The sequence below is a fragment of the Crinia signifera genome, chromosome 4, assembly GCF_055691185.1.
Source record: "Crinia signifera chromosome 4, ASM5569118v1, whole genome shotgun sequence".
Classification (NCBI taxonomy): Eukaryota; Metazoa; Chordata; class Amphibia; order Anura; family Myobatrachidae; genus Crinia; species Crinia signifera.
In genome coordinates this window covers 309,968,505-309,995,148 of record NC_139220.1, presented here as the reverse complement: position 1 = coordinate 309,995,148, position 26,644 = coordinate 309,968,505, and the positions used below count along the sequence as shown (strand labels likewise).

Sequence of the window (26,644 nt, the reverse complement as noted above, 5' to 3'; positions counted from 1 at the left end):
TAATTATGGGGACTGATGGAGTAAAAAAATAGACCCATCAGCCATCACCATGACGGCAAGATGGTGACTATCAGTGGTGGCTCCAGAGGGATGGGGCTGCAGCACAGTTTAAAGTCCAGATAGGGGAGAAACAGCAACTGCCAGTGAGTCAGCTTGGAATGACAGTTGGTAGGTGTGGCTCCCCTATTTGAATTTTGACCTGTGCTGCAGTCCCACCCCTGGATCCTCCCCAGGTAACCATACATGGGCTGGATAAGTATTACAATTGCATTTTGGCACTCTCCACTTTTTGACCCATAACCCTTTGAGCACCAAGTGACTGTGTCCTAAATGGTGTGAAAATGGCTAAGCAAACCTTTTTTATTCGTCATAATGACCTGTAATGTTCACCTTGTATAGGAAGGATTCAGTACTGAATCCCGGCGGTCGGGATCCCGGCGTTCAGAATCCCGATGCCGGAATCCCGACAGCCAAAATCCCGACAAGGGGGGGACGTGGATCGCCCCCCCCCCCCCCCCCCCCCTTGCGGGCTTGCTGCGCTCACCACGCAGCGGGCACACTAATTTATTCTCCCTCCAGGGGTGTCGTGGACACCCACGGAGGGAGAATGTGTCGGGATTTCGGCGGTCGGGATTCCGGCGTCGGGATTCTGAATGCCGGGATCTCGACCGCCGGGATTTTAACTGCATCCCTATAGGAAATCTCATCTTTCTTTACACAACATTTATGATTTAATTTATATAACAAATGTGAGCGATGATGATATTTAACCCTAGAATGTCTGTGTGCGTGTATGTGGTAGGGAATATAGATTGTAAGCTTCACTGGGGCAGGGACTGATGTGAGTGTTCAACTATACTCTGTACAGCGCTGCGGAATATGTGTGCGCTATATAAAGCAGTATACTGTCCCTATAGCTGACCACCTCTGTGCTGTGCCGTGCTGCCCCCCTCGGATTCCGTATGAAATCCGGACGGTCAAAAGGTCAAAATCCCGACAGGGTCAAAATCCTGAATGGGTCATATTACCGACAAGGACAAAATTCCCGACATTTAAAATCCCGACATTGTCAAAATACCGACATATAGAATATACAGGTGAAACAGTCAACATGACTGTGTCGACAGGTCGCAAAGTCGACATGGTTTTTTCACTGTTTTTTTTTTTACCCGAATGTCGACACGGTGGACATGGACACAGTTGGAAGTGAACCACAGCCCCTCGCATCGCTCGCAGTGCTTCGGGCACAGTGCCTCGCTGCGCTCGGCACACTATTTTATTCTCCCACCACGCCCTAGTGGATGGTAGGGCATGAAATACCACCTGTCGGCACATGTCGGGTCAAAAAACAGTAGAAAAAAAACCATGTCGGCCTGTCGACACAAAGTCATGTTGACTGTTTCACCTGTACATTCTATATGTCGGTATTTTGACAATGTCGGTATTTTGTCCTTGTCGGGATTTTAAATGTCAGGATTTTGTCCTTGTCGGGAGTTTGTCCTTGTCGGTATTATGACCCATTCGGGATTTTATTGCATCCCCCCCACTCCTCCCACATCACACCTCTTACATAAATGACTCCTGCCTTCTTCCTCTTCTCCTCCTTGTGCCTTTCTCCAGCATCTGACTGTCTCTCGTCCCATTACAGTAATTAGTTTCTGTGCAGGCTTCCGATGGAGCCGCATCAGCAGTACAGCGGCTGATGCATTGTCCCTTTTTAAATCACATGACTGACATTTAATTCTGCCATAAATAAACTAATACACAATGACAGAATGTGACTTCCCGGCGACCGTCCCAATCCTGGCCGTTCAATAATGCCGGGCTGGGTGCGGGGGCGGCTGATCCTGCTTGGAGACGGGTAAATCGATTTTTAGTGTATTAGTTGCCTTGATTTACACCGCTTCTGTGAACAAGGTAATGCCTAAATCCTGCCCTGCCAAGGCCTTCGCTCTTCTTACCTTTATATATGTGTGACAGTAGCCTAAATGAATGCCCAGGGGGAGGGTACCATTTCTTTGCACAAATGAAAGCCACAAAACTACTTTGCTAGATTGCACTGATCAACTGGATGTCAAATGCGCTCTTGTGATACGCACAGTCCCGCAGAGGGTAAGGATGTCTGAAAAGGACAAACAGATCTTGGCAGACGCTCCCTGGTAGCAGTTGGTATAATGTGGACTGTATAAGGATGCCCCATTCATCCTCAGCTCTGTCATCAGACTGATACGTTTCATCTGTCAGGAGCTGTCTGTGGTGCTGAATATTTACTCTCTACTACAAATGCCCATCATTTTAGGTATATGTATGGAATTCTGGGCCCAAGATGGCAAAGTATATGGGGGCATGCCGTGGCACAGAGCTAGGTACAGAGACATGCCCATCTACATCTGCGCTGAAGAGGAGATGGGCACGTAACTCTTCTAGCGTTGACTGCAAAGACCAGGCAGGGATGGGCGCCTTGGGATAGCGTGGGTGCATGTGGGCAATAAAGACCGTACCTGCCCATGTTTCTGTTTGCTGGATACATTGGAGCAATATTGCTCCAATCTGTCATTTCCAGCCAAATGGGAACGCCATATAGTGTGTATGCCCAATAGGTGGGTGTCCCTGGTCTCCTGCATGGCCAACTGGGCGGTGGTGCCAGTGACCTAGTCCTGTGTAAAGGACCTAGCAGTATGTTGTTTACATTGTTTACAGTGTATAACTGGCTTAAGGGTGGTAATACGTTAGACCAGAGGTTCCCAAACGCGGTCCTCAAGGCACCCCAATGGTCCAGGTATTAAGTGTATCCATGCTTGGCCACAGGTGACTTAATTAGTGGATCAGTCAGTCTGATTTAACCATCTGTGCGAGCCATGGATATACCTAAAATCTGGACCGTTGGGGTGCCTTGAGGACCGCGTTTGGGAACCTCTGCATTAGACAATATGTCAACCTATATGTTCCGACACTGACTGGAACGATACATTGTCTAGTGCAGGCATGGCCAATCTGTGGCCATCCAGCTGTTGTGAAACTACACATCCCAGCATGCCTTGCCATAGTTTTAGCATTCCCTAATAGCAAAACTGTGGCAAGGCATGATGGGAATTGTAGTTTTGCAACATCTGGAGGGCAATAGTTTGACCATACCTGGTCTAGTGCAATCATGGGTTGGTCGTTTTGTGGTCCTGCTTTCTAGGTTGCCCATTGTGGTGATCCTGGCAGGCTGTCCAGAGCGGTCTCTTAAATAGCCTTCCAGGGTCTGTTGCTGTGTCTAATAGCATCTAGGAGTGATTCCCAATTCGGTGTATGAGGGACCTGTCTCTAGCTATGTGTCTGTCTTTTGTCTATAATGCTGTGTAACTCTCTAGCTGTCTCTTGGGTTGTGTATCTCTTGCAGTCTCTGTGGCTGTGTCCAGCTGTCAGATAGATGGGTGTCTGGTGGAGTGCTAGGCAGGAGCTGTCTCTGGTGCTGTCTCCTCAGCTGCTGAAGGGAGGGAGAGAGACATGCAGGGGAGAGAGGGTGGGAGTGGCTGGGGGCTGGGGAGAGTGCGAGACTCCCAGATACTGGGAGCAGAGGGAGGGACAGTCAGACTGACAGAGTGCAGGGGAGAGAATCACCAGGCAGGATCTGTTCAGATTGTCTCAGGTGAGGAATGCAATTTGTGTGTGTGTGTGTGTGTGTGTGTGTGTCTCTGCTATACACTTACTGTAATGTAACATGCATGGGATACAATGTTGTGTGGCTGCAGTATGCACTGGTGGTGTGTGTCAGTGTGTACAGTATCCTGCACTGAATAAGATGTATTGGTCTGGGGTATACACTTATTGTTATTAACTGTGTGTATATACAGCATGCCTGGCTGACACAGTATGTGTATTGATTGTGTGTGTGGTATGCATGACTAGGGTGCAATGTGTGTATGGCTGTCTAGAATGCATTGAATACTATGGAGTGTGTAGTATGCAATGAGTGAGATTGTGTATGTGTTAAATGCATGGATTGTGTTTGTGTCATGAGATGTAGTGTGTGTGTGTGTGTGTGTGTGTGTGTCAAACAGTAATGCTGGGTACACACTGGATGACATTTGAAATGATTTTGCTGATTCCGACAGGTCGGAGTAACACAATCTACATATCGTCCAGTGTGTACTGACTATGTGACCCCCTCAGTCGTCTGTACATGCAGGGGGCGATGGGGGATATCGCAAGCAAAAGCCATGCCACAGAATGCAATATGCAATATAGGACCCGCTACAGCGCCCGCCATCCCTCCCCACAGAGGGCATCGGCAAGTGTGTATGCACTTGCTGGCACCCAGGTGGGTCCCATCACTAACGAGGTGGCCGGGTACCTGGCTTCAGTGCGATGCGTTGTGTATGTACTGTGTATGTATATCAGGCAGTCTGCTAGTGCAGTGCTTCCCAGTGACTGACAGGCCCCACGCTGGGCACTAAGGCCCTCCCTGCCTGTATTTACCATCCGCACAGAGGAATGTACATGATTAGTGGGTAGGAGTGTTGGCATGTGTGCTGGAGCCTAGCGTAAGATGGCATAAGCTGTTGTGTACACACATTGCCGTGTTTGTGTCTGTGTGTAGGTGTGTGACAGACGGGTCTGCGGTAGAGATGCTGGGAAGTGTTCTAGGCTGCATGCAGATGGGAGAGCATCATACACACACACACACGCACTCACACAGCAGCCGTGACATCTAGGAATTGAGCGGAGGAGACAATGTGACAGTCGCATTGGGCAATTAAGGTGACACGGTCTCTCTGTGACCTGGTAGCCTGTCATTCTGGCTTTACCCTTAAAGTGACCGTGACTTGCAGTGTTTGGACTGATGTATCAATGAGACAAGTTGTTTATGCGGTGTTGTGTGTTGGTGCCCAGGTGACACAGATGTGCAGTGACACTGGATGCTCAGTTGACTGTAATATGTGACATTGCGCAGTGTTTGGATAGAGGCTGCACCGCCAGTCATCGATCAGGTGACACTGACATGCATCATGTGACATTGATGTGTAGAGTTTTGGTCAACACTGCAAGCCATGGTGCAGACCAACATGCAGTAAGTGATGTGCGCGACCCTTCTACATGGTCCGGGTGCAGATGGCGGTCATGTTGTGCGTTGGTGCTCAGTTGACAGTGTTGGATGTAGACAACAGTGACGTGTAGTGAGTGATGGCACTGGCACTTACAGACTGACTCTGTAGTTGACACTGGTCAGAGCAAGGCAGGGATTGGGTCTAAAATAAAAGTAACAGGCCGGCCACTGTAGTTACATGGACCCTAGTGTGATGTTGGGGGAAGAATGTTAGGTGGAAGTGGCCAGCAATGTAGGACTGGAAGTACTATATTGGGTGACAGGAGCCACACGGTTTCAGGACTGGGTGGCGGTGGCTGTCTAGGTTTGGGGTTAGGTTACAGTGGTTGGAAGTGATTGATGGTGACACCACCAGTGTTGTAGATTCAGTAGCACCGCGCAGCAAACGCTCCCGATAGGAACCTGAGGGCCGTGTGTTTGGAATTGGGCGGCAGTTGCTGGAAGTGGTCAGGAGATATGTGACTGTAGCCGGGGACTCGGAGTATCTGGGACTTACATACTGAAGATGACTGTGCTGGGGATTGGGTGTCGGAATTAGATTAGCAGCCAGCAGGGTTTGGCATTAGTTTGCAGTCATCATCATTGTATGGTGTAACATTACAGCAGTCAGCAGCGGATTGCATGGGATCGCTTGGTTTGAAGGTCCCCCCGGAGTATTTGGGTTTGGATCGCACCATTTTGCAGTGTTGCATCACAATTGGCTTCGGAGGCTGCAAGTCTTAAAGGGCAAAGTCTGAAATTGGGTGATTGTGGTTAGCAGGGGTTAAAGTGAGGGGGAACCGGGGGGAACTGAGTTCTACCTCTGCCACAGTCCTGAACAGTAATTATAACAGAAAAGCCTGTCCCAGCGGCTTCTTATTCTGGCACGGCGTAAGTTAAGATTAACAACTGTGGACCTTAGGTGTATAAGGGGCATTACTGTGTGATTTAATATGAATCCAGGGCACTACATGCGGTGTAATGTGTATACGATTGTGCTACCGTGTGTTGTGGGACCATTATCCCTTTATGGGTGGTAGGGCACAAAAAAGTTAGCGGTGGCCATTCCCCTCCACTGCCAACCAATCGCTACTATTGCCAGCTACAGTTAACATATTCTAACCACTGCCAGCTCCGTACACCCAATCACATCTACTGGTAACCAATGCAAATCATTGCCAACTATGTCCTATTATCAGTGGATGGGATTGTAGAACCGTAGCTGGAATTGGTTGCAGTTGGTTGGCAATCACTGCCAGTAGATATGATGTGGTGACAGCGGTTGGGATTGGGTAACAGTAGCCAACAGTAATTGGGATTGGTTGGTAGTCACTGACTGTCAATGGGCTTGGTCGACAGTAGCTGGAAATGGTTGGGATTTGATAACAATACAGGTGGCGGTGGTCTGGATTGGATGACTAACTAACAGTTTTAGGAATTGGGTGATGGTCGCGCCAATGGTTGGTATTTGGTAATGGTGGATGACAGTGGTTGTAATTCACAAACTAACAACATTTGGGATTGGGGATGGCAGGGTTTGGGTGGTGGTAGCTGGCAGAGATTGGGTGACTGCATACCTCCCAACATGACCCATTCCAGGAGGGACACAATGCTCTGTTCCTGGACTTCCCTGTTAATGTATGAGTGCCATCACCTGTGTTGAACATGGTTAATTGATAAGAAAATCTGTTTTACCACAGGTGATGGCAATCATACATTAACAGGGAAGTCCAGGAACAGAGCATTGTGTCCCTCCTGGAGAGGGTCATATTGGGAGGCATGCGACTGGCAGGGTTTGGGTGGCAGTAGCTGGAAAGGATAGGGTGACTGGCAGGGTTTGGTTGGCAGTAGCAGGCAGGTTTTGGTTGGCAGTAGCTGGCAGGGTTTGGGTGCCAGTAGTGGGCAGGGTTTGGATGCCAGTAGCGGGCAGGGGTTGGCTTAATATGACACTGCATGTCTATGTATTGTATATCCAGCTGTTCTCCTCCACTGTTTCTGTCCATCCTTCCATTACAGTCTCTGCTACACTCCCTCTCCCGCGCCTCCCCTCCCATCTCGCTCATTCCCTGCCTTGCAGTGTCTTAGATTCCCCGTATCCATCTCCTATCTATCCTCTCAATCCTCCCCCCACCTCCCTCTCTCCATCCCTGCCACTCGCCCCCCTCCCTGAGCCCTCTCCCTGCTCCCTGTCCAGTTATTCCATTCATCACATCAGCCAAGCAGGAGACCTGTCACTCTTCCCAATATCCCCTGGATTAATGATATATTTGCAGACGCAGTTCTCACCACTAGCTGTCAGTATACCCGGCTACAGTGTACAGCTAGTCTATGATCCATGCAGGCCTGTGTGTGTGATGTGCATTGTCTGAGCATTCCAGCCCTATACATCAGCTGTTCCCTCTCATCTCATTGGGTCTAATGCAGCCCTGAGCACCGTGCCATGGTTTGGGGTATGACAGCCCTGATTGGCCTATACCGGCCATGGCACCTAAATGCTGTTATATTACTTGGGTTCTGCACCCATGTATGTGTACAGCAGGCAGCGAGGCTTCCGCGGCGGCAGCGGCGTTGTGTATATATGAAACGTTATCTGTGAAGCCGCCAGAAATAGACGGAACAGACAGCTGCAGGATGTGACATCTTCTCAGACCCCTCTCTATTTATCACCCCCCCTCAGCTGAAGCTGTCAGCAGGAACATACAAGGGTGAGGGGGGTAACCTGGGTCAGAGCCTGCGAGAGTGGCAGCCACATTACAGACCACTGTTTGGGCCCAGAGACTGGGATATGTTAGAATGGGGATTTAAGAACGAGGCGTTCAGTAGATTATACATTCTGTGACGATGGTATCTTGCACGCGTGCAGAATTGTATTAGTAACCGGCTATGTATGTATGCATGTATGTATGTATGTATGTATGGATGTGCAACACTGTCCGATTTTGTTTTCGGTCATCCTGATTATCGGGGCGCTATAACGATCAATCGTGAACACTGTAGGAGAAATCGGCCTGATTTATTGGGGAATTGGCAATGGTCACAATGTGATGCACCTAACGCCCTCTTCTTGGTGCCTAAGCTTCCCCCTCCCTGCAGCCTAACCCTAAGTCCCCGCCCATTAGTGCCTGACTACACCCACCATTGCCTGCAGTGTCGGCATCCAGATTTGTGTCTTCTGGCGCCGGTCTACTGAAGGCAGTTGGTATGGGGAGCTTTATACATAGGATAGAGGTCTCTCTGATTTGCAGCAATACTGTACCACACTTACACTGTACACAGATGCAGCAGGATGCGTCTGTAGCAATGTCCTACAGACTCCTCCGCCTGCCTCGCCTAGTGACGCAGCATTGGATTTGTGATGAATGCAGCCCTTGGCCACCCGCGTATGCCGACACTTACTCAGATTTGCTGCAGGAAGACCTCTGTCAGGTCCAGGTCTGCACCCAGCCAGACTTAGATTCAGGGCTGATTCTCTCATCCCCCCCCCCCCCCCCCCCGAACGGTCGCATTCGCTGCCCATAAATGTCCCAGCATGTGATTTGGGGCCTGCGCAGACTCCCAACCATCGGATTAGTATATAAAGCATTGGGTTTACGAGCTCATTTAAATTGGGCCTAAGATCCGGGAACATTAATGTAATAATAGAAATCTATATTTAGTTCCTGGCAGAAATCCAGGAATAAGGTAGATCTGGGGGAGTTTGCAGAGCAGCGATGTATGTCCCAGGCAAGGGCGTAACTACCATGGGTGCAAGGGGTGCAGCTGCTATGGGGCACAAAGCTGAAGGAGGCCCATCTTTACAGTCTAAGTTATTTATATGTGCTATATACGTTTATCACACATTTAGTTACACCCCTGGTCCCGGGCTGTATCTTAATACACTGCGGGTAATTCCAGGTTGAATTCCAACAGAGGCCTATCTGCCGTTCTTCCCGTATCCACACTTGTTTACACCAGGTGCTCCACATTAGCGGGTTAATTGGCATCTGGCAGAATGGGCCCGGTGTATAATTTATGTGCTTGTCATAGGGGAATTAGGTTAGAAGCTCCACAAGGCAAAGATTTATCAAAAGCAATTAAACACCCTGGGGCTTATTGAGAGGTGCAGGCAGCTTGTTTTGTGGACGGATTTTGTTACTTTTAGCGCCATGCGTGCTCAGCGGCCAGTCATACGAACTATGGCCGTGTACGGGTGATTCCATGTAGCGTCTCCAATCTGAATGGCGCGGAATGCGTGTTTTTACGTGGGCTGGAAGTTCTGAAACTTGGACGCCTAAGCGGGATCGACATCTTGCGCATATCCGTGTAGGGCTGGCTCAAGTACACTCCCTTAGGTGGTCGGCCGCATGTACGCGTGCCGCTCCACATTCATTTTCAGGTACGGCAGGCCTGCGCTTGGCGCGATTTTAATTTGACTCTCTGCGGCCACACGGCTCTGGTATTTTTTTTTTTTTTGTGCTGTATAAACTAAGGATGGCGGTAATATAAATCCCCTAATGGAGATATTCCAGTGCATCTGCTAGTGATATTTTTCCTGGGTATTGATAAAGGGGCCTCACCGTGCGGTCATGTGAGCTGCGATAAGTGAGGCCCCCCTTAACGGCTCTCCTCCCTGAGCACCACACTCCCCCTTGTAAACCTTCCTGTAGCTCAGTCTCTCGCTCGGTCTGTGAATGGTGAGGTCACAGCTGTTCTCTGGGTTTTGCTGGGGGTGAGGGAGAGGCAGAGTGGAAAGAGGAGAGGACAAAAGACATATGGAAAGGAGAGGTGTAACAGAAGAGAGGCCGCACTAGGAACTGCAGCCTGCGGTGTTACTACTGACAGTTATTTGGTTGGATTTTATTTTATACTCTTTGTATTTCTTTGCTGTTTCGTTGACTGTCACATTGCCTCTTGTGTCCTCTGGGTGTCCCCCCTACTTGATACTCACTGTTGCTCTGCTGTCTTCCTCGGTCTTATCTCCGTCCTAGCACCACCTTGTTTTCCTCTTATCTCTTGAGCTCTCTGCTGCTTACTAGGAAATGTTTATTCTACGCTGTGCTGTCTTCTCCTATTCCAGGACTCCAGCGGGCCTGTAATTTGCCATGAAATCATTGTGTTCTCTTCTCATCCTCAGGTAATTTTCAGTGAGGACCAGTCATGCAGATCTTGTCGGTCAGCTCGTTTTGTCTCTGCACCCTCTCTGTGCTCCTGTCTCATGCCCTCGGTCAAAGCGATCCGGAGCTCCTGGTCAACACCCGATCCGGCAAAGTGCGAGGGAAAAGGCTGGGCGTCCTCTCCAGCCACGTCAGCGCGTTTCTAGGGATTCCGTTTGCAGAGCCGCCTGTCGGCAAATACCGCTTCCGTCGGTCAGAGCCTAAGAAACCGTGGAGTGACGTGTGGGACGCCACCACCTACCCCAATGCTTGTTACCAGTATTTTGACACTTTGTACCCTGGCTTCTCTGGGATGGAGATGTGGAACCCTAACCGGCCCATGAGTGAAGACTGCTTGTACCTTAACATTTGGGTCCCTCATCCACGTCCTACAAATGCTACAGTTATGGTCTGGATTTATGGAGGTGGCTTCTCCACTGGCTCGTCCTCTCTGGATGTCTATGATGGGCGCTATCTATGCCAGGCGGAAAACTTGGTGGTTGTCTCCATGAACTACCGCTTGGGAACTTTTGGTTTTCTGACTCTGACACCTGGGAGTGCAGATGCTCCAGGGAATATTGGCTTGTTTGACCAGCGCCTGGCACTCCAGTGGATCCAGGACAACATTGCGTTCTTTGGTGGAGACCCTAGGACAGTCACTATTTTTGGGGAGAGTGCCGGGGGTGCTTCAGTTGGCATGCATGTACTTTCTCCAGGCAGCCACCATCTCTTCTCCAAAGCAGTCCTGCAGAGCGGTTCTCCGAACACACCATGGGCAACCATTACACCACAAGAGGGTAGACGCCGAGCAGAGCTCCTGGCAAAGCTGCTAGATTGTAGACCGGGAAATGACACTGAATTACTGAATTGTCTTCGGTCAAAGACACCACAGGACCTCATTGACCAGGAGTTTAATGTGTTTCCAGCACCAAGTGTCTTCCGATTTGCCTTTGTGCCCGTGCCCGATGGAGACTTCTTTCCAGAAGCTCCAGAAACTTTGATAAACATGGGCAGATTTAAGACCTGTCCCTTGATAGTAGGTGTGAACCAGAACGAAGGTTCCTACTTCCTGCTGTATGGAGCACCTGGCTTTAGTAAGAACAATGACAGCTTGATCACCAGGGAGGAGTTCCTCAGTGGGGTAAGGATGAGTGTCCCACATGCTAATGACATTGCGCTGGAAGCCGTGGTAATGCAGTACACGGACTGGGCAGATGAGAACGCGCCGCTGAAAAACCGAGAAGCCATGGACCAGCTGGTGGGAGACCACAACGTCATCTGCCCCATGAGCCACTTTGCAGGAAAGATGGCAGAGTTTGGGAACAGGGTCTACACCTACTACTTCGATCACAGAGCGTCCAACCTGGCTTGGCCACAGTGGATGGGGGTTCCACATGGCTATGAGATTGAGTTTGTCTTTGGTCTTCCCCTGGAACCCAAACTGAACTACACCAAGGATGAGGCAGACTTGAGCCGCCGGATTATGAGATACTGGGCCAACTTTGCACGGACTGGGTGAGGGTAGTTCGCAGTCCTAAATTTTAATTCTGTTAAAAGTGGTAGGTAAACTGAGCGAAATAAGGGTTGCTGATGGAGCTAGACTTCCATTTAGATTACAATTTAAGGGTTGGGCTGAAATTCTATAAATTGTGTCTTAGGTGTCTGACACTGTTCAATTTCCCTACCAGAGACCCCAACGAGGGTAACGATGCTCGCCAGCCACGGTGGCCTGTGTACACCGGAACCCAGCAGAGGTACTTAGCCTTGAACAATAAACCAGTGGAGACTCTGCAGGGAATACGGGTCCAGACGTGTACCTTCTGGAACAGATTTCTACCAAAGCTGCTCAACATCACAGGTACTAAGAATTTCCCATCCCTGTCTTCCAATCCTATGCAGACTGATAATGTTACCTAGATTTTTTCCCATACCTTATTGATGTTAATGTCTAGGTCCTTTATGTAATTCTTTGCTATATCCTCTCTGTAATGTGGTCAGCAGGAGTTGTTTAAGGCCCTTGGCTATGACACCGATTTGTCACATGTTGCGCCTTATGTTCTATTCTTAGGCAGATATAGGCCGGTGTACTGCGCTCCTGCTGGTGTGGTTCTACACATCCCAGCATGCCCTGCCACAGTTTAGCATGTCCTAGCAGCTGAACCGCGATACAGGGTGCTGGGATGTGCAGTTCCACAGCAGCCAGGATGTGCCGTACATTGCGTAAAAAGATAGCAAGAAGAAACCTATATCATAGCTTTACAAAGGCATGTAGAATACGATAAATGAAAGCCACACGGCTTTATTAATGGCTATTATTATCGGTAGCTTCTATTTATAAGGGGCCACTAGTTTCATAAGCTCAAAACGGGGTAAACCAATATACAGTACATAGCAACAACTGAGCATAAAACTGCCACATAATAAATGAAAAAAACACAACCACAGGCATAAATGTAGCACTAATGCTGACTGTTTTTAGCAGGTTGACTTGTAGAAGATCGACACGTAAAAAGGTCAACTTGGATTTTTTAGGATGTCCATTTTCAACTTGTAGCACATGGACCTCCAAAATAGTGTACCTTGCTGCACATTTTGCATCTTTGCGAGTCACTGAAACGCCGCCCACACGGCAGTCTGCCCCCCCCCCCCCTCGCACGCAGAGTTCACCCCGCACACGTGCAAATGGATGTTTAGCTTGCGTACAGGGAGGATTTCTACAGTGCTTGCAGATTTAAATCACCGATCTAGTGTCTTAGATCTGCGGGCGCCCTGTACGGGAAGCTGACGTCAGCTGCTCACCCTTACTGTGTGTGCTGAATGTCTGACCAGTACACTTGCTGCTATGTCTCTAGTTTAATGGGCTGGAAATTTGGATTTCCGAGGCTCTTGCTTGACCCTGTCTCACATTCCGCACATCACCACCTACCAACTGCATTTCTTTTACTAACCTAAACTAAGTATAATCTGATTCTCTATTTTTTTTTCTTTTAACCCTTACAAAAGCTCTTACGAATCCAATTTTCTTCATGGTTTCCAAAATAACCCTTCCTGTGTACCGCAGGAGACTAACACAGCCTCAGAGTTCTCAAACCTGTCCGTGCCTTTCCTTCCTGTTCAATCCTCTGAGCATCTGATTCATTTATAGCTCTGACAGTAGGGAAGCTGTGTGCCTTTAGCTGACAGACTGCTGGGACTTGCAGTTCCACAAGAGCTGACAAAACGCCAAGTCTCCTCTAATCACTAGAAATACTTTAATGCAAACTCCATGTAAAATCTACCAGCCTTCCCTTATCCCAGTGGTGTCAAACTCACGGCCCTCCAGCTGTTGCGGAACTACACGTCCCAGCATGCCCTGCCATAATTATATATAATTGCTGAAACTGTGGCAGGGCATGCTGGTATGTGTAGTTTCACAACAGCTGGAGAGCTAGGAGTTTGACACCACTGCCTTATCCCATTATGTTGATCGTAAGCTGCTAAACCTGTGTCAAGTTGCTTGCAGCCCGTTTAGTACATTGGGCCTTATTCTAGTTCACTCTTTCTGACAAAATCCTTCTTAGATGGACAAAACCATGTGCACTGCAGGTGGGGCAGATGTAACTTGTGCAGAGAAAATTAGATTTGGGTGGGGTTTTACTTCAAAGTGAGATCTATATTGCAGTGTAAAAATAAAGCAGTCCGTATTTACCCTGCACAGAAACAAAATAATTTACCCAAATATAACTGTCTGCACATTTTGGTTTTGTCCATCTAAGTAGGATTTTGTCAGAAAGAGTGAACTAGAATAAGGGCCATTGTGCCAGATGTACTAAGCTTGAAAAGTGATAAAATGGAGAGCGGTAAACTGCCAGCCAATCAGATCTTACCTGGCATGTCACAGGCTGTAGTTGGAAAAATGACAGGTAGGAGCTGATTGGTTGGTGGTTTATCACTCTCTCCATTTTATCACTTTTCAAGGCTTAGTACATCTCGCCCATTAGGTCTAGAGATGGTAGACTTATCGATTGGTGGGGGGGGGGGGGGGGGGGGGGGATCACTTCCAATGTCATGATCATTAAAATTTACCTGGAAAGTGTTGTGGTGGGATAAATCTGACCGCGTGGTTCATGTCAAATGATGCAGGTAGGTGGTGAAGGGACAGTTGGTTGGCTACGTCCCCACTTCATTTCTCGAAGTTGATAAATCTAAACCTAAGCAAGGAGAACTTGGGAGGGAGGGAGGATGAAGTTTTAAGTATTTAAAGTCCATATGGCATCAGTACAACATGGCAGCCATACAGGATATAGACATGTGATAGTGTATATTATTCTGTACTACCCGATCTGACCTCTGACTTTCTCCCTTATAGCGAACCAAGGGCCCTGCTCCAACTGCTCCCGAAACGGCCCCCTGCTGACGTTGCTATCGCTGTGCGCGCTTATAGTGCGGCATAAGACGTGATCATTCCCCACCCCCCACCCTTCTCCTAAAAATTCTGACCGGACAGTCTCTTCTAATTCCGCTCATACTGTGGCGTCACCTGCCACGATAACGTTTCCCAGCATGCATCGCTTCTTCACCATCTGCATCCTGCATCATCATCATTCTCCAGGCCACGCTCCTCTCCATTCAGTCTGTGCATGGGTTCATTTTATCTCTTTTTAATTTTAATAAATTTTATTTTAATTTCACTTTTTCTACTTTTTTTTTTTTTTTGTTAATGTACTTCATCACCAGTTTCGTAACTACTAAACTCCCTTTGCTGTCATTCATTCATCCATCTGACGCATGCCTTCATCATTAACTAACCGTGACCAAAAGACACCTCATACACCCAGTCAGTGTCTCCCAAAGTTCCGCTTTATGGGTTGAAGCCGCCTAGTGGCTAAATATTGTACAACCCTTTTATAAACCTTTCTTTGACTTGCATAATTGAGACTTCCATCAGTTCCTGGCCCAGTGCGGCATACAATTGCCTGACCAACCCAAATAAAGAACACAGGTCAAAAACATCCATGAAGTCATTTGACCTTCATGTTTGTTTTTGGTTTGTGTGAGGAAACGGAAGAACCCATTTAAAACATGTCAACAATGCGCACGAAGGGGGGCATTCAATCCCCGCCGCTATTTCCGAAAAATAGCGGCGGGTGTCTTTTCAATGCTTTCTTGCAGATCACGGCCGGATCTTGACAATCCACCGCCGTTTATGCAGACACACCCCTTTTCGCCGATTAGCAGGCGGGACATTGAATCTCGCCTGGCGATTTGTGGTTGAGCAAAACTGAGACGGGCCAGGGTCACGGCTGTCGGGACGGACCGACCGGCGTGACTCGGTGACGAATACACCCCCCTCCCAGAAAGGGTCTGAATTTGACAACGAGGGATCTTTTTGTAAGTGAGAATTGGCCCTCCAGCCAATCAGCTCCCAACTGTCATGTGTTCGGTTCCTAACTGTAAAATGTGTTTGAAGACATGACCGTTGAAAGCTGACTGCCTGGAGCATAATTTATCATTCATGAGTTTTATCACTTGTTGGTAAATGGATCATTACGTCTCACATGAGAAACTACATAAGCTGAGACCAAGCACCACAGCAAAGTGATACATATTCAATAGCGGCCTAGTGTGGCTTGCTAATCCCATAATACATGGTATCCTGATCATAGACAGACTCATGATAGACAGTCAAAAGGACGACACACAATACCTCGACAGGGTCTAAATCATGGGTCTTCAAACTGTGGCCCTCCAGATGTTGTGAACCTACAAATCCCAGCATGCCTTGCCACAGTTTTGCTATAAGGGAGTGTTAAAACTGTGGCAAGGCATGCTGGGATTTGTAGTTTCACAACATCTGGAGGGCCACAGTTTGAAGACCCATGGTCTAAATGTTGACATGGTCTAAAGGTCGAAATGAAAAAGGTCAACATTTTGTTTTTTAATTACAAAATTTTCAGCCGACATGTGCCGACAGGTGGTATTTCATGCCCTACCATCCATCAGGGCGTGGAGGGAGAATAAAAGTGTACAGCGAGGGGACGCTGTACTCTTAGTGTGTATGTCAACAAAGACGCACTAAAAACATAAACTCATGTCGACCTTTTGACCATGTCGACCATGAGTCAGTCTATGATTTATACCATAGCCTAGTACATAAAGAAGCAACAAACCTTTATCCCTGTCAGCACTCCTCAAGAGGATTACATTTTATTTACAAGGCGCCACAAGTGGTTGGCAGCGCTGCACATAATAAAACCATACAGGGTACGTAGGAATAAACATAACAGTAACTGAAGGGGAAAAAATGGTAACCATTAGCAGCACAAGTCTTAATACACAATACAGCTGGGATGTAGGGAGTTACTTATATGCTATCAGGGGCAGGTTGTCCATGGTAGAGATGAATGAAAACAGATGCGGGATAGATGGTAGGGAAGAGAACTGTAATTGAAATGCAAGAAGAGGGCTGTGAGAACAGGAGGGAAGAGGGCCCTGTACCAAGGAGCTTACAGGCAAGATGTTTTAGATCAGGGGTGTCTAAACCTGTCCTCAAGATTTACCAACAGTTCATGTGTGTCAGGCAACTTGTGGATCTACAGTAGGACTGAAAGCAGCAGGTTTGAAAATGTGACAGTTAGTAATGACCACAGCTGTGCACCAGCTAGGTGATCTGGGACATGTGACAGTTAGTACTGACTACAGCTCTGCACCAGCTAGGGAGTCTAGGTAATGTGACAGTTAGTAATGACTGCACCTGTGCACCAGCTAGGTGATCTGGGACATGTGACAGTTAGTACTGACTACAGCTCTGCACCAGCTAGGGAGTCTAGGTAATGTGACAGTTAGTAATGACTGCACCTGTGCACCAGCTAGGTGATCTGGGACATGTGACAGTTAGTACTGACTACAGCTCTGCACCAGCTAGGGAGTCTAGGTAATGTGACAGTTAGTAATGACTGCACCTGTGCACCAGCTAGGTGATCTGGGACATGTGACAGTTAGTAATGATTGCACCTGTGCGCCAGCTAGGTGATCTGGGACCTGTGACAGTTAGTAATGATTGTAGCTGTGCGCCAGCTAGGTGATCTGGGACATGTGACAGTTAGTAATGACTGCACCTGTGCACCAGCTAGATGGATTGGGAAATGTGACAGTTAATAATGACTACACCTGTGCACCAGCTAGGGGGTCTGGTAAATGTGACAGTTAGTAATGACTGCACCTGTGCACCAGCTAGATGGATTGTGAAATGTGACAGTTAATAATGACTACACTTGTGCACCAGCCAGGTGATCTGGGGAATGTGGACCGTTGGCAGCTCTTGAGGACTGATTTGGCCACCCCTGTTTTAGATCATTAGCTGATGTCTTTCTGACTACAGGGTCTGTGAAGGTGATGTAATGACTGGAAATTTGCTACGGATAGGGCAGAAAGTATGCACTCAGCTAAGCGGTCACTGCTTCGACTATTATTGAAAAGGTTTAAAGGCCCTACAGGCATCCCATGGATCTTAAGATGCTATGTGACTACAACTCCCAGCATTTCCTTGTCCAAATAAAATCTAATTTCCTAAATCGCAGTGATGACAACCACACACACACACACACACACACACACACACACACTCATATTGTATTTATATATAGGTAGGTTGTTTCAAGATGTAAGCAGTGATTCTCTATTCTTATCCCTCCTCTTCCCTATCATTGCTTTGTTCCTCCCCCCCCCCCCCCTCCTCCAGATAACATTGATGAAGCTGAGCGCCAGTGGAAGGTGGAGTTCCACCGCTGGAGCGCCTACATGATGCGATGGAAGAACCAGTTTGACCACTACAGCAAGCAGGATCGCTGCAGCGAGCTGTGAGAATACCAGGCCGAGCGAACTCTCCTGCACTCCTTCCAGCGGACAAAGAAAGATATAAACTGTGACATCGCTATGAGGTCACTATGATGTCACTGCATCTACACACTGCAGTGCAAATCAGGGGCGTTTCTCCACGTTGTGTCATCGCTGTGACACCACCCCCTCATATATACTGTAATAGGCCTTACAGCGAGGTGCATACACACACACACACGTGAGGACATCTACATGGTTCCACACGCTCAGTTCATGTGATTGTTCTTGTACTTTGTATGTACTGTATGTCTCCCAAATTCCACCAACTCCCCCCAACCCCCCCCATTTCTTACCCTTGTTCGATGCTGTGTCCCTTCTTTGCATGTTCATCTGTATATAGTGTTTGATGACAAAAAAGATATAAATAAATATATAAATAGATATATAATATATATACATATTTCTAAATATATATATATACATAAATATATATGGAGGGAGAATTAAGTGTACCCGATTTATTTGCGATGGCAAGACATCCTGCCAGTTGCTAGGGCCCGGGACCCGGTAGATGTGCAACTGGGCATTCATAGACCACCCAATAAGCACATCGTACACCCTGATAATCCCACACAAGGCATCCGATCCGTAGATCCCTCTGTAGCCGGTCCGCTACGGCAAATGCTGAACTACAAGTACCACAGTGCTTTTGCCAGGTGGCTGTATGTTATAATGGGAAGCTGTACTTTATTTTTCTATTGACTACTCTTGCCACGCATACATTCGCCCTTCCAGGGTTGTTGGGATAGGCATCACGCGGGTTTCTGGGGAACTACAAATCCCAGCATGCCCTGCCATCCCCATTGTTTGTCTGTTTCCCCAATTTTATATACACCATATATAAAAGTGCACATACCGTAAATGACACGTTTAACCAAAGCTCCCGTTTTTTTTTTTTTTTTTTTTAAACACCAACGTTTGGTACTATGAGATAGATGTGTCAATCCTTGGGAGTCACAGCCAATCAGCTTGTAACTACCAAAATGACAGGAGATGATTGGTTGGTCATATATCTTCCTTTAGAGCTTTGATATGACTCCACCTCCCCCCCGTGTTGCTTTGTCTGCAAATGAGTGAAGGTTTGGCAATCAGAGGATCCCACACCAGGATTTTGACAGGTTATGATTATCAACACTCAGCATGCCGAAATGACAATATTCAGAAATGTTGACATGTTCATAATGTCGACATTGATGATGCCAAAATGACAACATGCGTTTCTCTTTTAGCTTATTTTAGCCAATCCTAAAAATAAGCACAAGACCGAATGTCAACATTCTGGTGTCGACGTGTTAAATGTTGACTTTCATAATATATCAATTGTGCTTCATTGTTTCTGTACTTAGTTATGTTCATTCTATCCGTTAAGCACTCTGAGTCCTGTTGTAGAAAGAGCACTAAAAAAAATACAATTATTATTTTATATTTGTACACCTCTTTGGAACGTCGACATTGGATTTTGACCTAAAGTCCATGTCGGCAATATGAATTTTGGCCTTCTTACTGCATACCCTCCAACATTACCCATTTCATTAGGTACAAAATGCTCCGTTCCTGGACTTCCCTGTCAGTGGCAGTTATAGAGGTTGGACTCTAGCACAGACCAAAATTCAAAGAGGGGGTCACATCAACTGACAGTGATGTTTGGGGTGGCAGTAGAAGTGACTCCCCTTTTTGAATATTGGACTGTGCTGCAGCCCCACCTCTGTAACTGCCACTGGCAGGGAAGTCCAGAAACAAAGCATTTTGTACCTAATGGAATGGGCCATGTTGGAGGGTATGTTACTGGGTACTAGTGCAAATTGTACACCAAGGAGTTGGACATACAATGTGTGGCCATAGCAACCAATCCGGTGTCAATCTCTCATTTTCTAAACTCTGCTATGTACTAAGCCTTGAAAATAGAATAAAGTGGGAGAGAGATCAAGTTCACACTGCCTGTAACATGGGAGCTGATTGTCTAGTACTTTATCTCTCTCTCCAAGGCCCTCTAAGACTGTTATTTTCAAATGAGTTGCTATGGGTTACGACCCATTTGCCCAAATGATATTGTGTTCTAGGCACAAAATCACCCGCAGCTATTACATTACAGGGTATTTATTAACATTGGTCAAATCTGCACTGAAATCACTGCATCCAAACCGCTAGTTCCATATAACGTTTTACCTGTGGAGTCACTCCCGTATCTATTCAGGAGATGTAAAGTATTATGATTTTTTTTTTTTACGGGTGAAATAAAGGGTATGAACGGTTTAACCCATGATCTCTAGAACCGCTAATATCAGTCGCCTCCAGAGTCCAGATTCAATATCAATAGTCTGAAGCTAAAATTAGCGACGGGAGTCTCCTACTGTAGAAAGGGCCCGATCACCACTACCAATGGTCCACACTTCTCTCTATGTGCAACAGAAGCATGGTCCATGGCCTCCCCTTAAGTGTGAGGAACAAGGCTTGTAAATGCATTGTTCAATAAACACGATAAAACCTCATCACCTGTGTCATCTCTTTCTTCTAAGTCTTGTACTGGGGCCACCACTTGTATGTCCTCTGTATCACTAGCGTTTTTCGCTAGGTCCAGTGATCTGTAGGACACTCTCCCGCATCCTGCCAACCTACTAGTAAAATGGGCATGAGAGGAGGAAGTGACGCGTTTTGCCGCTAAAAACGCGTTATTGTAGCACCGCCCCTCAGCCAGAGGCTTTGATTTTTGTGGCCGCTGTCCAATCGCATCTCCTCTCTGGGAAAGCCCAGAAGAGAGATAACTGCAGTCAGCAAGTTTGGTCTCTGGTGTAGAATATTATTAGATGTGTTGGGATTTGTGTTCCCAGGATCAACTTTTGGGCTGGAACAGAGGCAAGCGTTGGATGGAGGAAAGTGGGTGGTTTGATGTCTTTCTTGCATATGGGATATGGACAGGAATGTGATTGAGGATTCTGGAACTAGACTGAGTTGGAGCTGGTTAGACTGAGAGCCGAACTGGAACCAGGCGCCCAGCAAGGATAAAGGTCAGTCTAGAACCCGCTAAGCTGGTTGCCAGGTTGGGACCGGCTAGGCTGGATGCTGGGCTGGGACTGCATATGTTGGTGTGGGACCGGTTATGTTGGTTGCCAGACTGGAAACGGATAGTCTGGATGCCTGGCTGAGGCCGTCTATCCTGAATATTGGCCTGGAACCGGCAAAAGTAGATGCTAGACTGTACTAGAGCAGCTAGCCGGGAAAACCTGACTAGAATTTGGTATCACGAGTGACTGGACCTAGACCATAAGTGCTGTGGTCCAGGTTGGTAGCAGCATCGGGAACAGCCACACTAGAACTTGAATCACTGGCAACTGAGCTGGAAGCAGTAAAACTGCAAATCAGATCGGAACTGGTCTCAAGCAGTGCTGTCGTAAAAACCTTGGAGCTGGTAATTCTCAGCATTGCACTGGCACTTTGCTAGTGTACCTGAAGTCTTTTATACCCCCTGCTACACCAGCATTCGTGGCTTGAGTCACATTACTGGGTCCTGTTAAGCCATTGCTGGTTTGGTGATCAGATGACATGACCCAAGTTGGCAGCGTCCAGTCAACTTTGCCAGTGGAACAAACACAGCTTAGTGAGAGCCACGGAAGCAGCGGCAGCTGTGAAAAGCCCGGCGCTGCTGTTCCCAGGGGTAATGTAGCCAGCACATGTATTGCATACAACGTTACATATGTGTTTTATGTTTTACACGGCCTTCCCCTTGCAATGTGTGATCGCCACTGCAGCCTACGGGCAGCAGACACCACTACTTATATTATTCTTTCAGTACCACCGCTGACAGCGCAATCCACACGGAAGGGTGTTGCCCGCTGCCATGCAGACTGGGACCTACCTTGCATCACACCCCACCAACGTTAGGCCATACTTGTAGAAGACGGATGTGCCGGCTGGACATGGACATGAAGGAGGTCAAGGAGTTAAGACAAAGCAGAAGGTCAACCCTACCTGTAAGACGACCACAACCCCCTACCGGCATTGTTTTGGGTTTAAATGGAATGGGTATGGATCATTGGATAGACAACAACTAGGTATACATGACTGGAGGTTGACATGGGGTTACGTCAACAGGGTCATTAGGTCGACATGGGGAAGGTTGACAGTCAAAAGGTCAACATGGGGTTTTTCACTTTTTTTTACCTAAATGTTGACATGGACACTAACAAATTGCACCGGGTCCCCTTGCATGGCTCGCTGCACTTGGCATACTTCGGGCACGATGCTTCACTACGCTTGGCACACTTATTTTATTCTAAATACCGCCTTTTCGACCTTTTGACTGTCGACCTTACACATGTCGACCTAATGACCCTGTCGACCTAACCCCGTGTCGACCTCATGCTTGTAGACCTATGGAATCATCTGGCACCTGGCACATTTGGTGCCGTGATCCCAAATTTCAATATTTAGACAATGTCGACCCTTTATACAAGACCTGGCCAAGAACATCGATCGTGTAGCTTCCACCTGTAGATCGTGACCGACTTCTGAAGTGGAAGACTTTAATTGCCTACTGCTGCTAGCATCGACTGCAGTGGTCCCAGGGATGTATTGCGGCTGGTGCACGGGTGACGTCACTGCGCACTGCTACCGAGAAGCTCATCTGAATGCTGGCGGGGAAGGCATTGTGGCATAGTTACCTCCCCTCCTGCATTCTGCAGGAGACTCCCTGACATAACAGCAATCTCCCTCTCTCCCTCATTAGTCTAGCAATCTCCCTCATGTCACCTAGCCCACATTACACTGTTACATCATAGTTACCTCCCCTCCTGCATTCTGCAGGAGACTCCCTGACATAGCAGCAATCTCCCTCTCTCCCTCATTAGTCTAGCAATCTCCCTCATGTCACCTAGCTCACATTACACTTTTAAATTTTGGGGTAAAAAAGGAATGAGAGACAGATGCATTTACATTGAATCATCAGCACCATTTCCCAGCACTTTACCAAGTATAGTATCTCTTACTAACTGCTTTGGGGCTCATCTACATTTGGATATATAAGTCATTTTAAAAGATTCCTCTCAGATCTAGCAGTGCACACCCACGCTTCTAGGGGGGGCCACGTTCACAATCTCGTTTCACAATCTCCCCATATATGGAACTAGACACGCCCTTTGGGTGGAGCATGACACGTCCCCTCAATGGGACACGGTGCAAAATTCTACTACCAACTATAATCTCCCTGAAATTAGTTTTCAAAAGTAGGCAAGTATGCATTGAGGTGGTGGGACAGCTTCGCGGGAGCAGCGGCAACACAGCAGGATCCTGAAAGCCAACTCCATGTAAGATTTAGGGGTGTATTCAGTCTGTGCCGATTATTTCCGGACAGGGGAAATATCGATGCTCACCTATTCAATGCTGCCGTTAGGGACAGCATTGAAGGGTGCCAGATTCGGCTTTTTTTAAAGTCAAATCTGTTTTGTCGGATTGTCGAATTCACAGACGTTTTTCGACACTCGTCAGCCGGCACATTGAATTCCGAGTTACGGTCCAAAGAAACAAAAACGGCCTGGGATTCTTACTGTCGGGATGTTCCCCCTTATTATATGATTGGAGTATTTGTTTCTACAAAAGTGTTTTGTTTATTTAAATGGCTGGTATTCAGTGGGAGGGGGAGGAGGGTCTCTTTAAAAGTGCTAGTTCATCTGGGTGCCGAACGGGGTCCCGACAGTCACTACCTCGATGTCGGGATCCCGACTGTTAAAACACCGGCAGACGGGTTCCCGACGGCCACCGGCTATTCTCCCTCGTGGGGGTCCACAACCCCCATAGAGGTAGAATAGAATAGGTGGCGAGTGTAGCGTAGCGAGCCCGCAAGGGGCTTTGTTGCGCTCGCCATGCTGTCTGCGTCTGACCAGTCGGGAATTGAGCAGAAAGAGGCTCTTCATAGTGCTATTTCGTTTATTAATAATAAAATGTTGATGTGTATATATACTTTATACAATAAAATATTGGTCTAGTACCCAACTGTTCCTCAGTGTGGGCTTGAATACCACATGATGTTTAAAATCAATACCTGTAAACAGACCCCCTCCCACCATATAACAGCATATACAACGCCTGATATATTATATCATATCTATTATATGCTGTAATGTGGAGGGAGGGAGAGGGAGGAGGGGGTCTCTTCACACCTGTGACTTCATCCCAGTTGCTGCCTGCAATGCAGTTTTATATATATTATTGTCCCTGTCCCTGCTGTCACTCATTCTGTCCCTAATGGGGATACTAGGTCTCCAGTAACTGGGTCAACACCACTAGGTTGACATGCATGAAGGTCGACATGACTAAAGGTCGACATGCATGAATGTTGACATGACTGAAGATTGACATGGGTTAGATCGACAGGTCATTAGGTCCACACAAGCATTAGGTCGACCTGGGGAAGGTTGACAGTCAAAAGGTCGACATGGGGTTTTTCACTTTTTTTTGCCGACATGTGCCGACAGGCGGTAGTTCATACCCTACCATCCACTAGTGCGTGGTGGAAGAATACAATAGTGTGCGAGCGTAGCGGTGCTCCGCGTTCAAAGCATGGCGAGCTCAGCCATGTTTCAGTGTGTTGAAATTCAGGACAAAAAAAGGTGAAAAACCCCACGTTGACCTTTTGACTATCGACCTACCCCATGTCGAACTAATGCTTGTGTCGACCTAACCCACGTCGACCTAACCCATGACGATCTTCAGTCATGTTGACCTTCATGCATGTCGACTTAATGCTTGTCGACCTAGTTACTGTCTATCCTATGATCCTATTCTCCCTAATGTCACTCTATCTGGCCCTATGTCCCTGCTGTCATTTTTTCTGTCCTTACCGCCACTCTCTCTATCCTATGTCCCTGCTGTTACTCTGTCTGTCCCTATGTCCAGCTGTCACATTCTGTCCCAGCTGTCACTCGCTCTATCCCTTCTGACACTTTTTGTCCATATGTCCCTGCTGTCACTCTCTCTGTCCCTAAGTCCCTGTTGTCACGCTCACTGTCCCTACTGTCCCTGAATTTTGGCTCCTACTCTGTGGCATAATGTGAATTTTGGCTTATTCCATGTGGCATAATGTGTAAAGGGCGTATTGCACTGGGAGGGGAATATTTTGCACAGGGTTAGATGCCGGTAGATCACCAGTAAGTAAGTGTACAAAAGAGTAAATCCCAGGTTTCAAAAGTCCGGCCACCCCTGCCTTCTACCATACCCTTATGCTGCACAGTATCCCCAATTCACATTATGATATCCAGTGCCTCAGTTGATATTATGCCACATTACATTGCCTCTTTATTTAAATTATGCCACCAAACATTGCCTCGGTTTATATTATGCCCCGTGCCCCTTAGCAATGGAACCCCTTGCACCCACTGTAGTTCCTCTCATTCCTTCATGTCTCAAACTATTTAGTTCAACCCAGGTTATTGCTCTTGGCAAATAAGTCAGTAAAGCAGAAAGCATCTGTAAAATAGTAACTTATACACAGGTTATGTCACAGTCCGTGGCTCGGACAGGATCAGTTCCTTCCCTCCGGCAGTCAGAAAAGTGACAGCGACAATTTCTCAGGAAATATCTGAAGACATTTCTTATCAACAGGCCAGAGAGAACGGTTCCCTGGAAGTTGGATTAATTCTGGGCTTTACACGGAAGTTCAAAGATTGATGATACGTTAGTTATTAATCCCTGCGCTGAGGACACAATTAAACGATGTTACAGACATACAATTATAAAGTATCGTTGTTGTTGTTGTTTGCATTGTCTAGACCAGGGGGTGGCAACATTTCCCTTGGCATGCCGTAATATTAAGGAGTAGTTAGGTCACACATTTATTCTCAGTTACAGCGTTTTCTTCTGAGTTGGTCTAAGAAACAGTAAAACCAAACTTAACATCGATGTTGTAGCAACCATTGCAGTTTTGAGCCCAAAGGATAAGTAGTCTCAACTTTGGTGGTATAATATCGATGGCTGAGCCAGATGGTGAAACGCAAGCGCACTTTGCGAAGGTGCCAACTGCACATGGGCAAAATGCAAACCGTTGATATCCCACCATTGATTTCTCCTTGAATGATCAAAACCATCATTGACCATCAATGTTAGTCATCGATGGTCAACACTACCTTTTGTCTTCAACTGGGAGGCAGGACCAGAGCTGGGTAAGAGGGATATCCTACCTGTTCTATTTCAAACCCAGCCTGTGACATGGCAGTTAGGAGCTGATTGGCTGGTGGTTTATCACTCCATTGTATCACATTTCAAGCTTAGTACATATGGCCTTCAGAGGTTGAGCGCTACTATCAGGAAGTTGTGGGGCGAAGATACACAGGAGTAGTACGGTTGGCGGGCCTAATTGAAGTCATGGCAGCCTACGTTTGGCCCGCAAGCCACGTTTTGAATGCCCCTCTGGCTTTTCAACTGTTGAGTAACTGTAGTAAATATCGGTGTTGCACAAATTTCTGACCCAGGGCCATATTGGTTGAATACCAATAAATTATCGATTGCATTGATGTCCGATGTAATTATAACAACTTCACTCACAACCCAAGTTAGCTAACTACAATACTGGATA

At 47.3% G+C, this 26,644-nt stretch overlaps 1 protein-coding gene across 3 annotated transcripts in view; it reads left to right on the top strand.

Moving 5' to 3' along the window:
* The window catches only part of ACHE (acetylcholinesterase (Yt blood group)), a 31,285-nt gene extending 10,715 nt beyond the window's left edge, over positions 1-20,570 (top strand). The window contains exons 1-4 of one of the 3 annotated variants that reach the window (XM_083185428.1): positions 3,525-3,634; positions 10,185-11,718; positions 11,892-12,061; positions 17,924-20,570. In XM_083185428.1, the coding sequence (XP_083041554.1) occupies positions 10,208-11,718; positions 11,892-12,061; positions 17,924-18,045 (1,803 nt within the window). In that variant the 5' untranslated portion in view covers positions 3,525-3,634; positions 10,185-10,207 and the 3' untranslated portion in view covers positions 18,046-20,570. Of the gene's footprint in view, positions 1-3,524; positions 3,635-10,184; positions 11,719-11,891; positions 12,062-14,551; positions 14,895-17,923 lie in introns of those variants that run through there. The other 2 variants (XM_083185431.1, XM_083185430.1) reach the window with 2 other exon arrangements.
* The last annotated feature ends 6,074 nt before the right edge of the window (positions 20,571-26,644 follow it).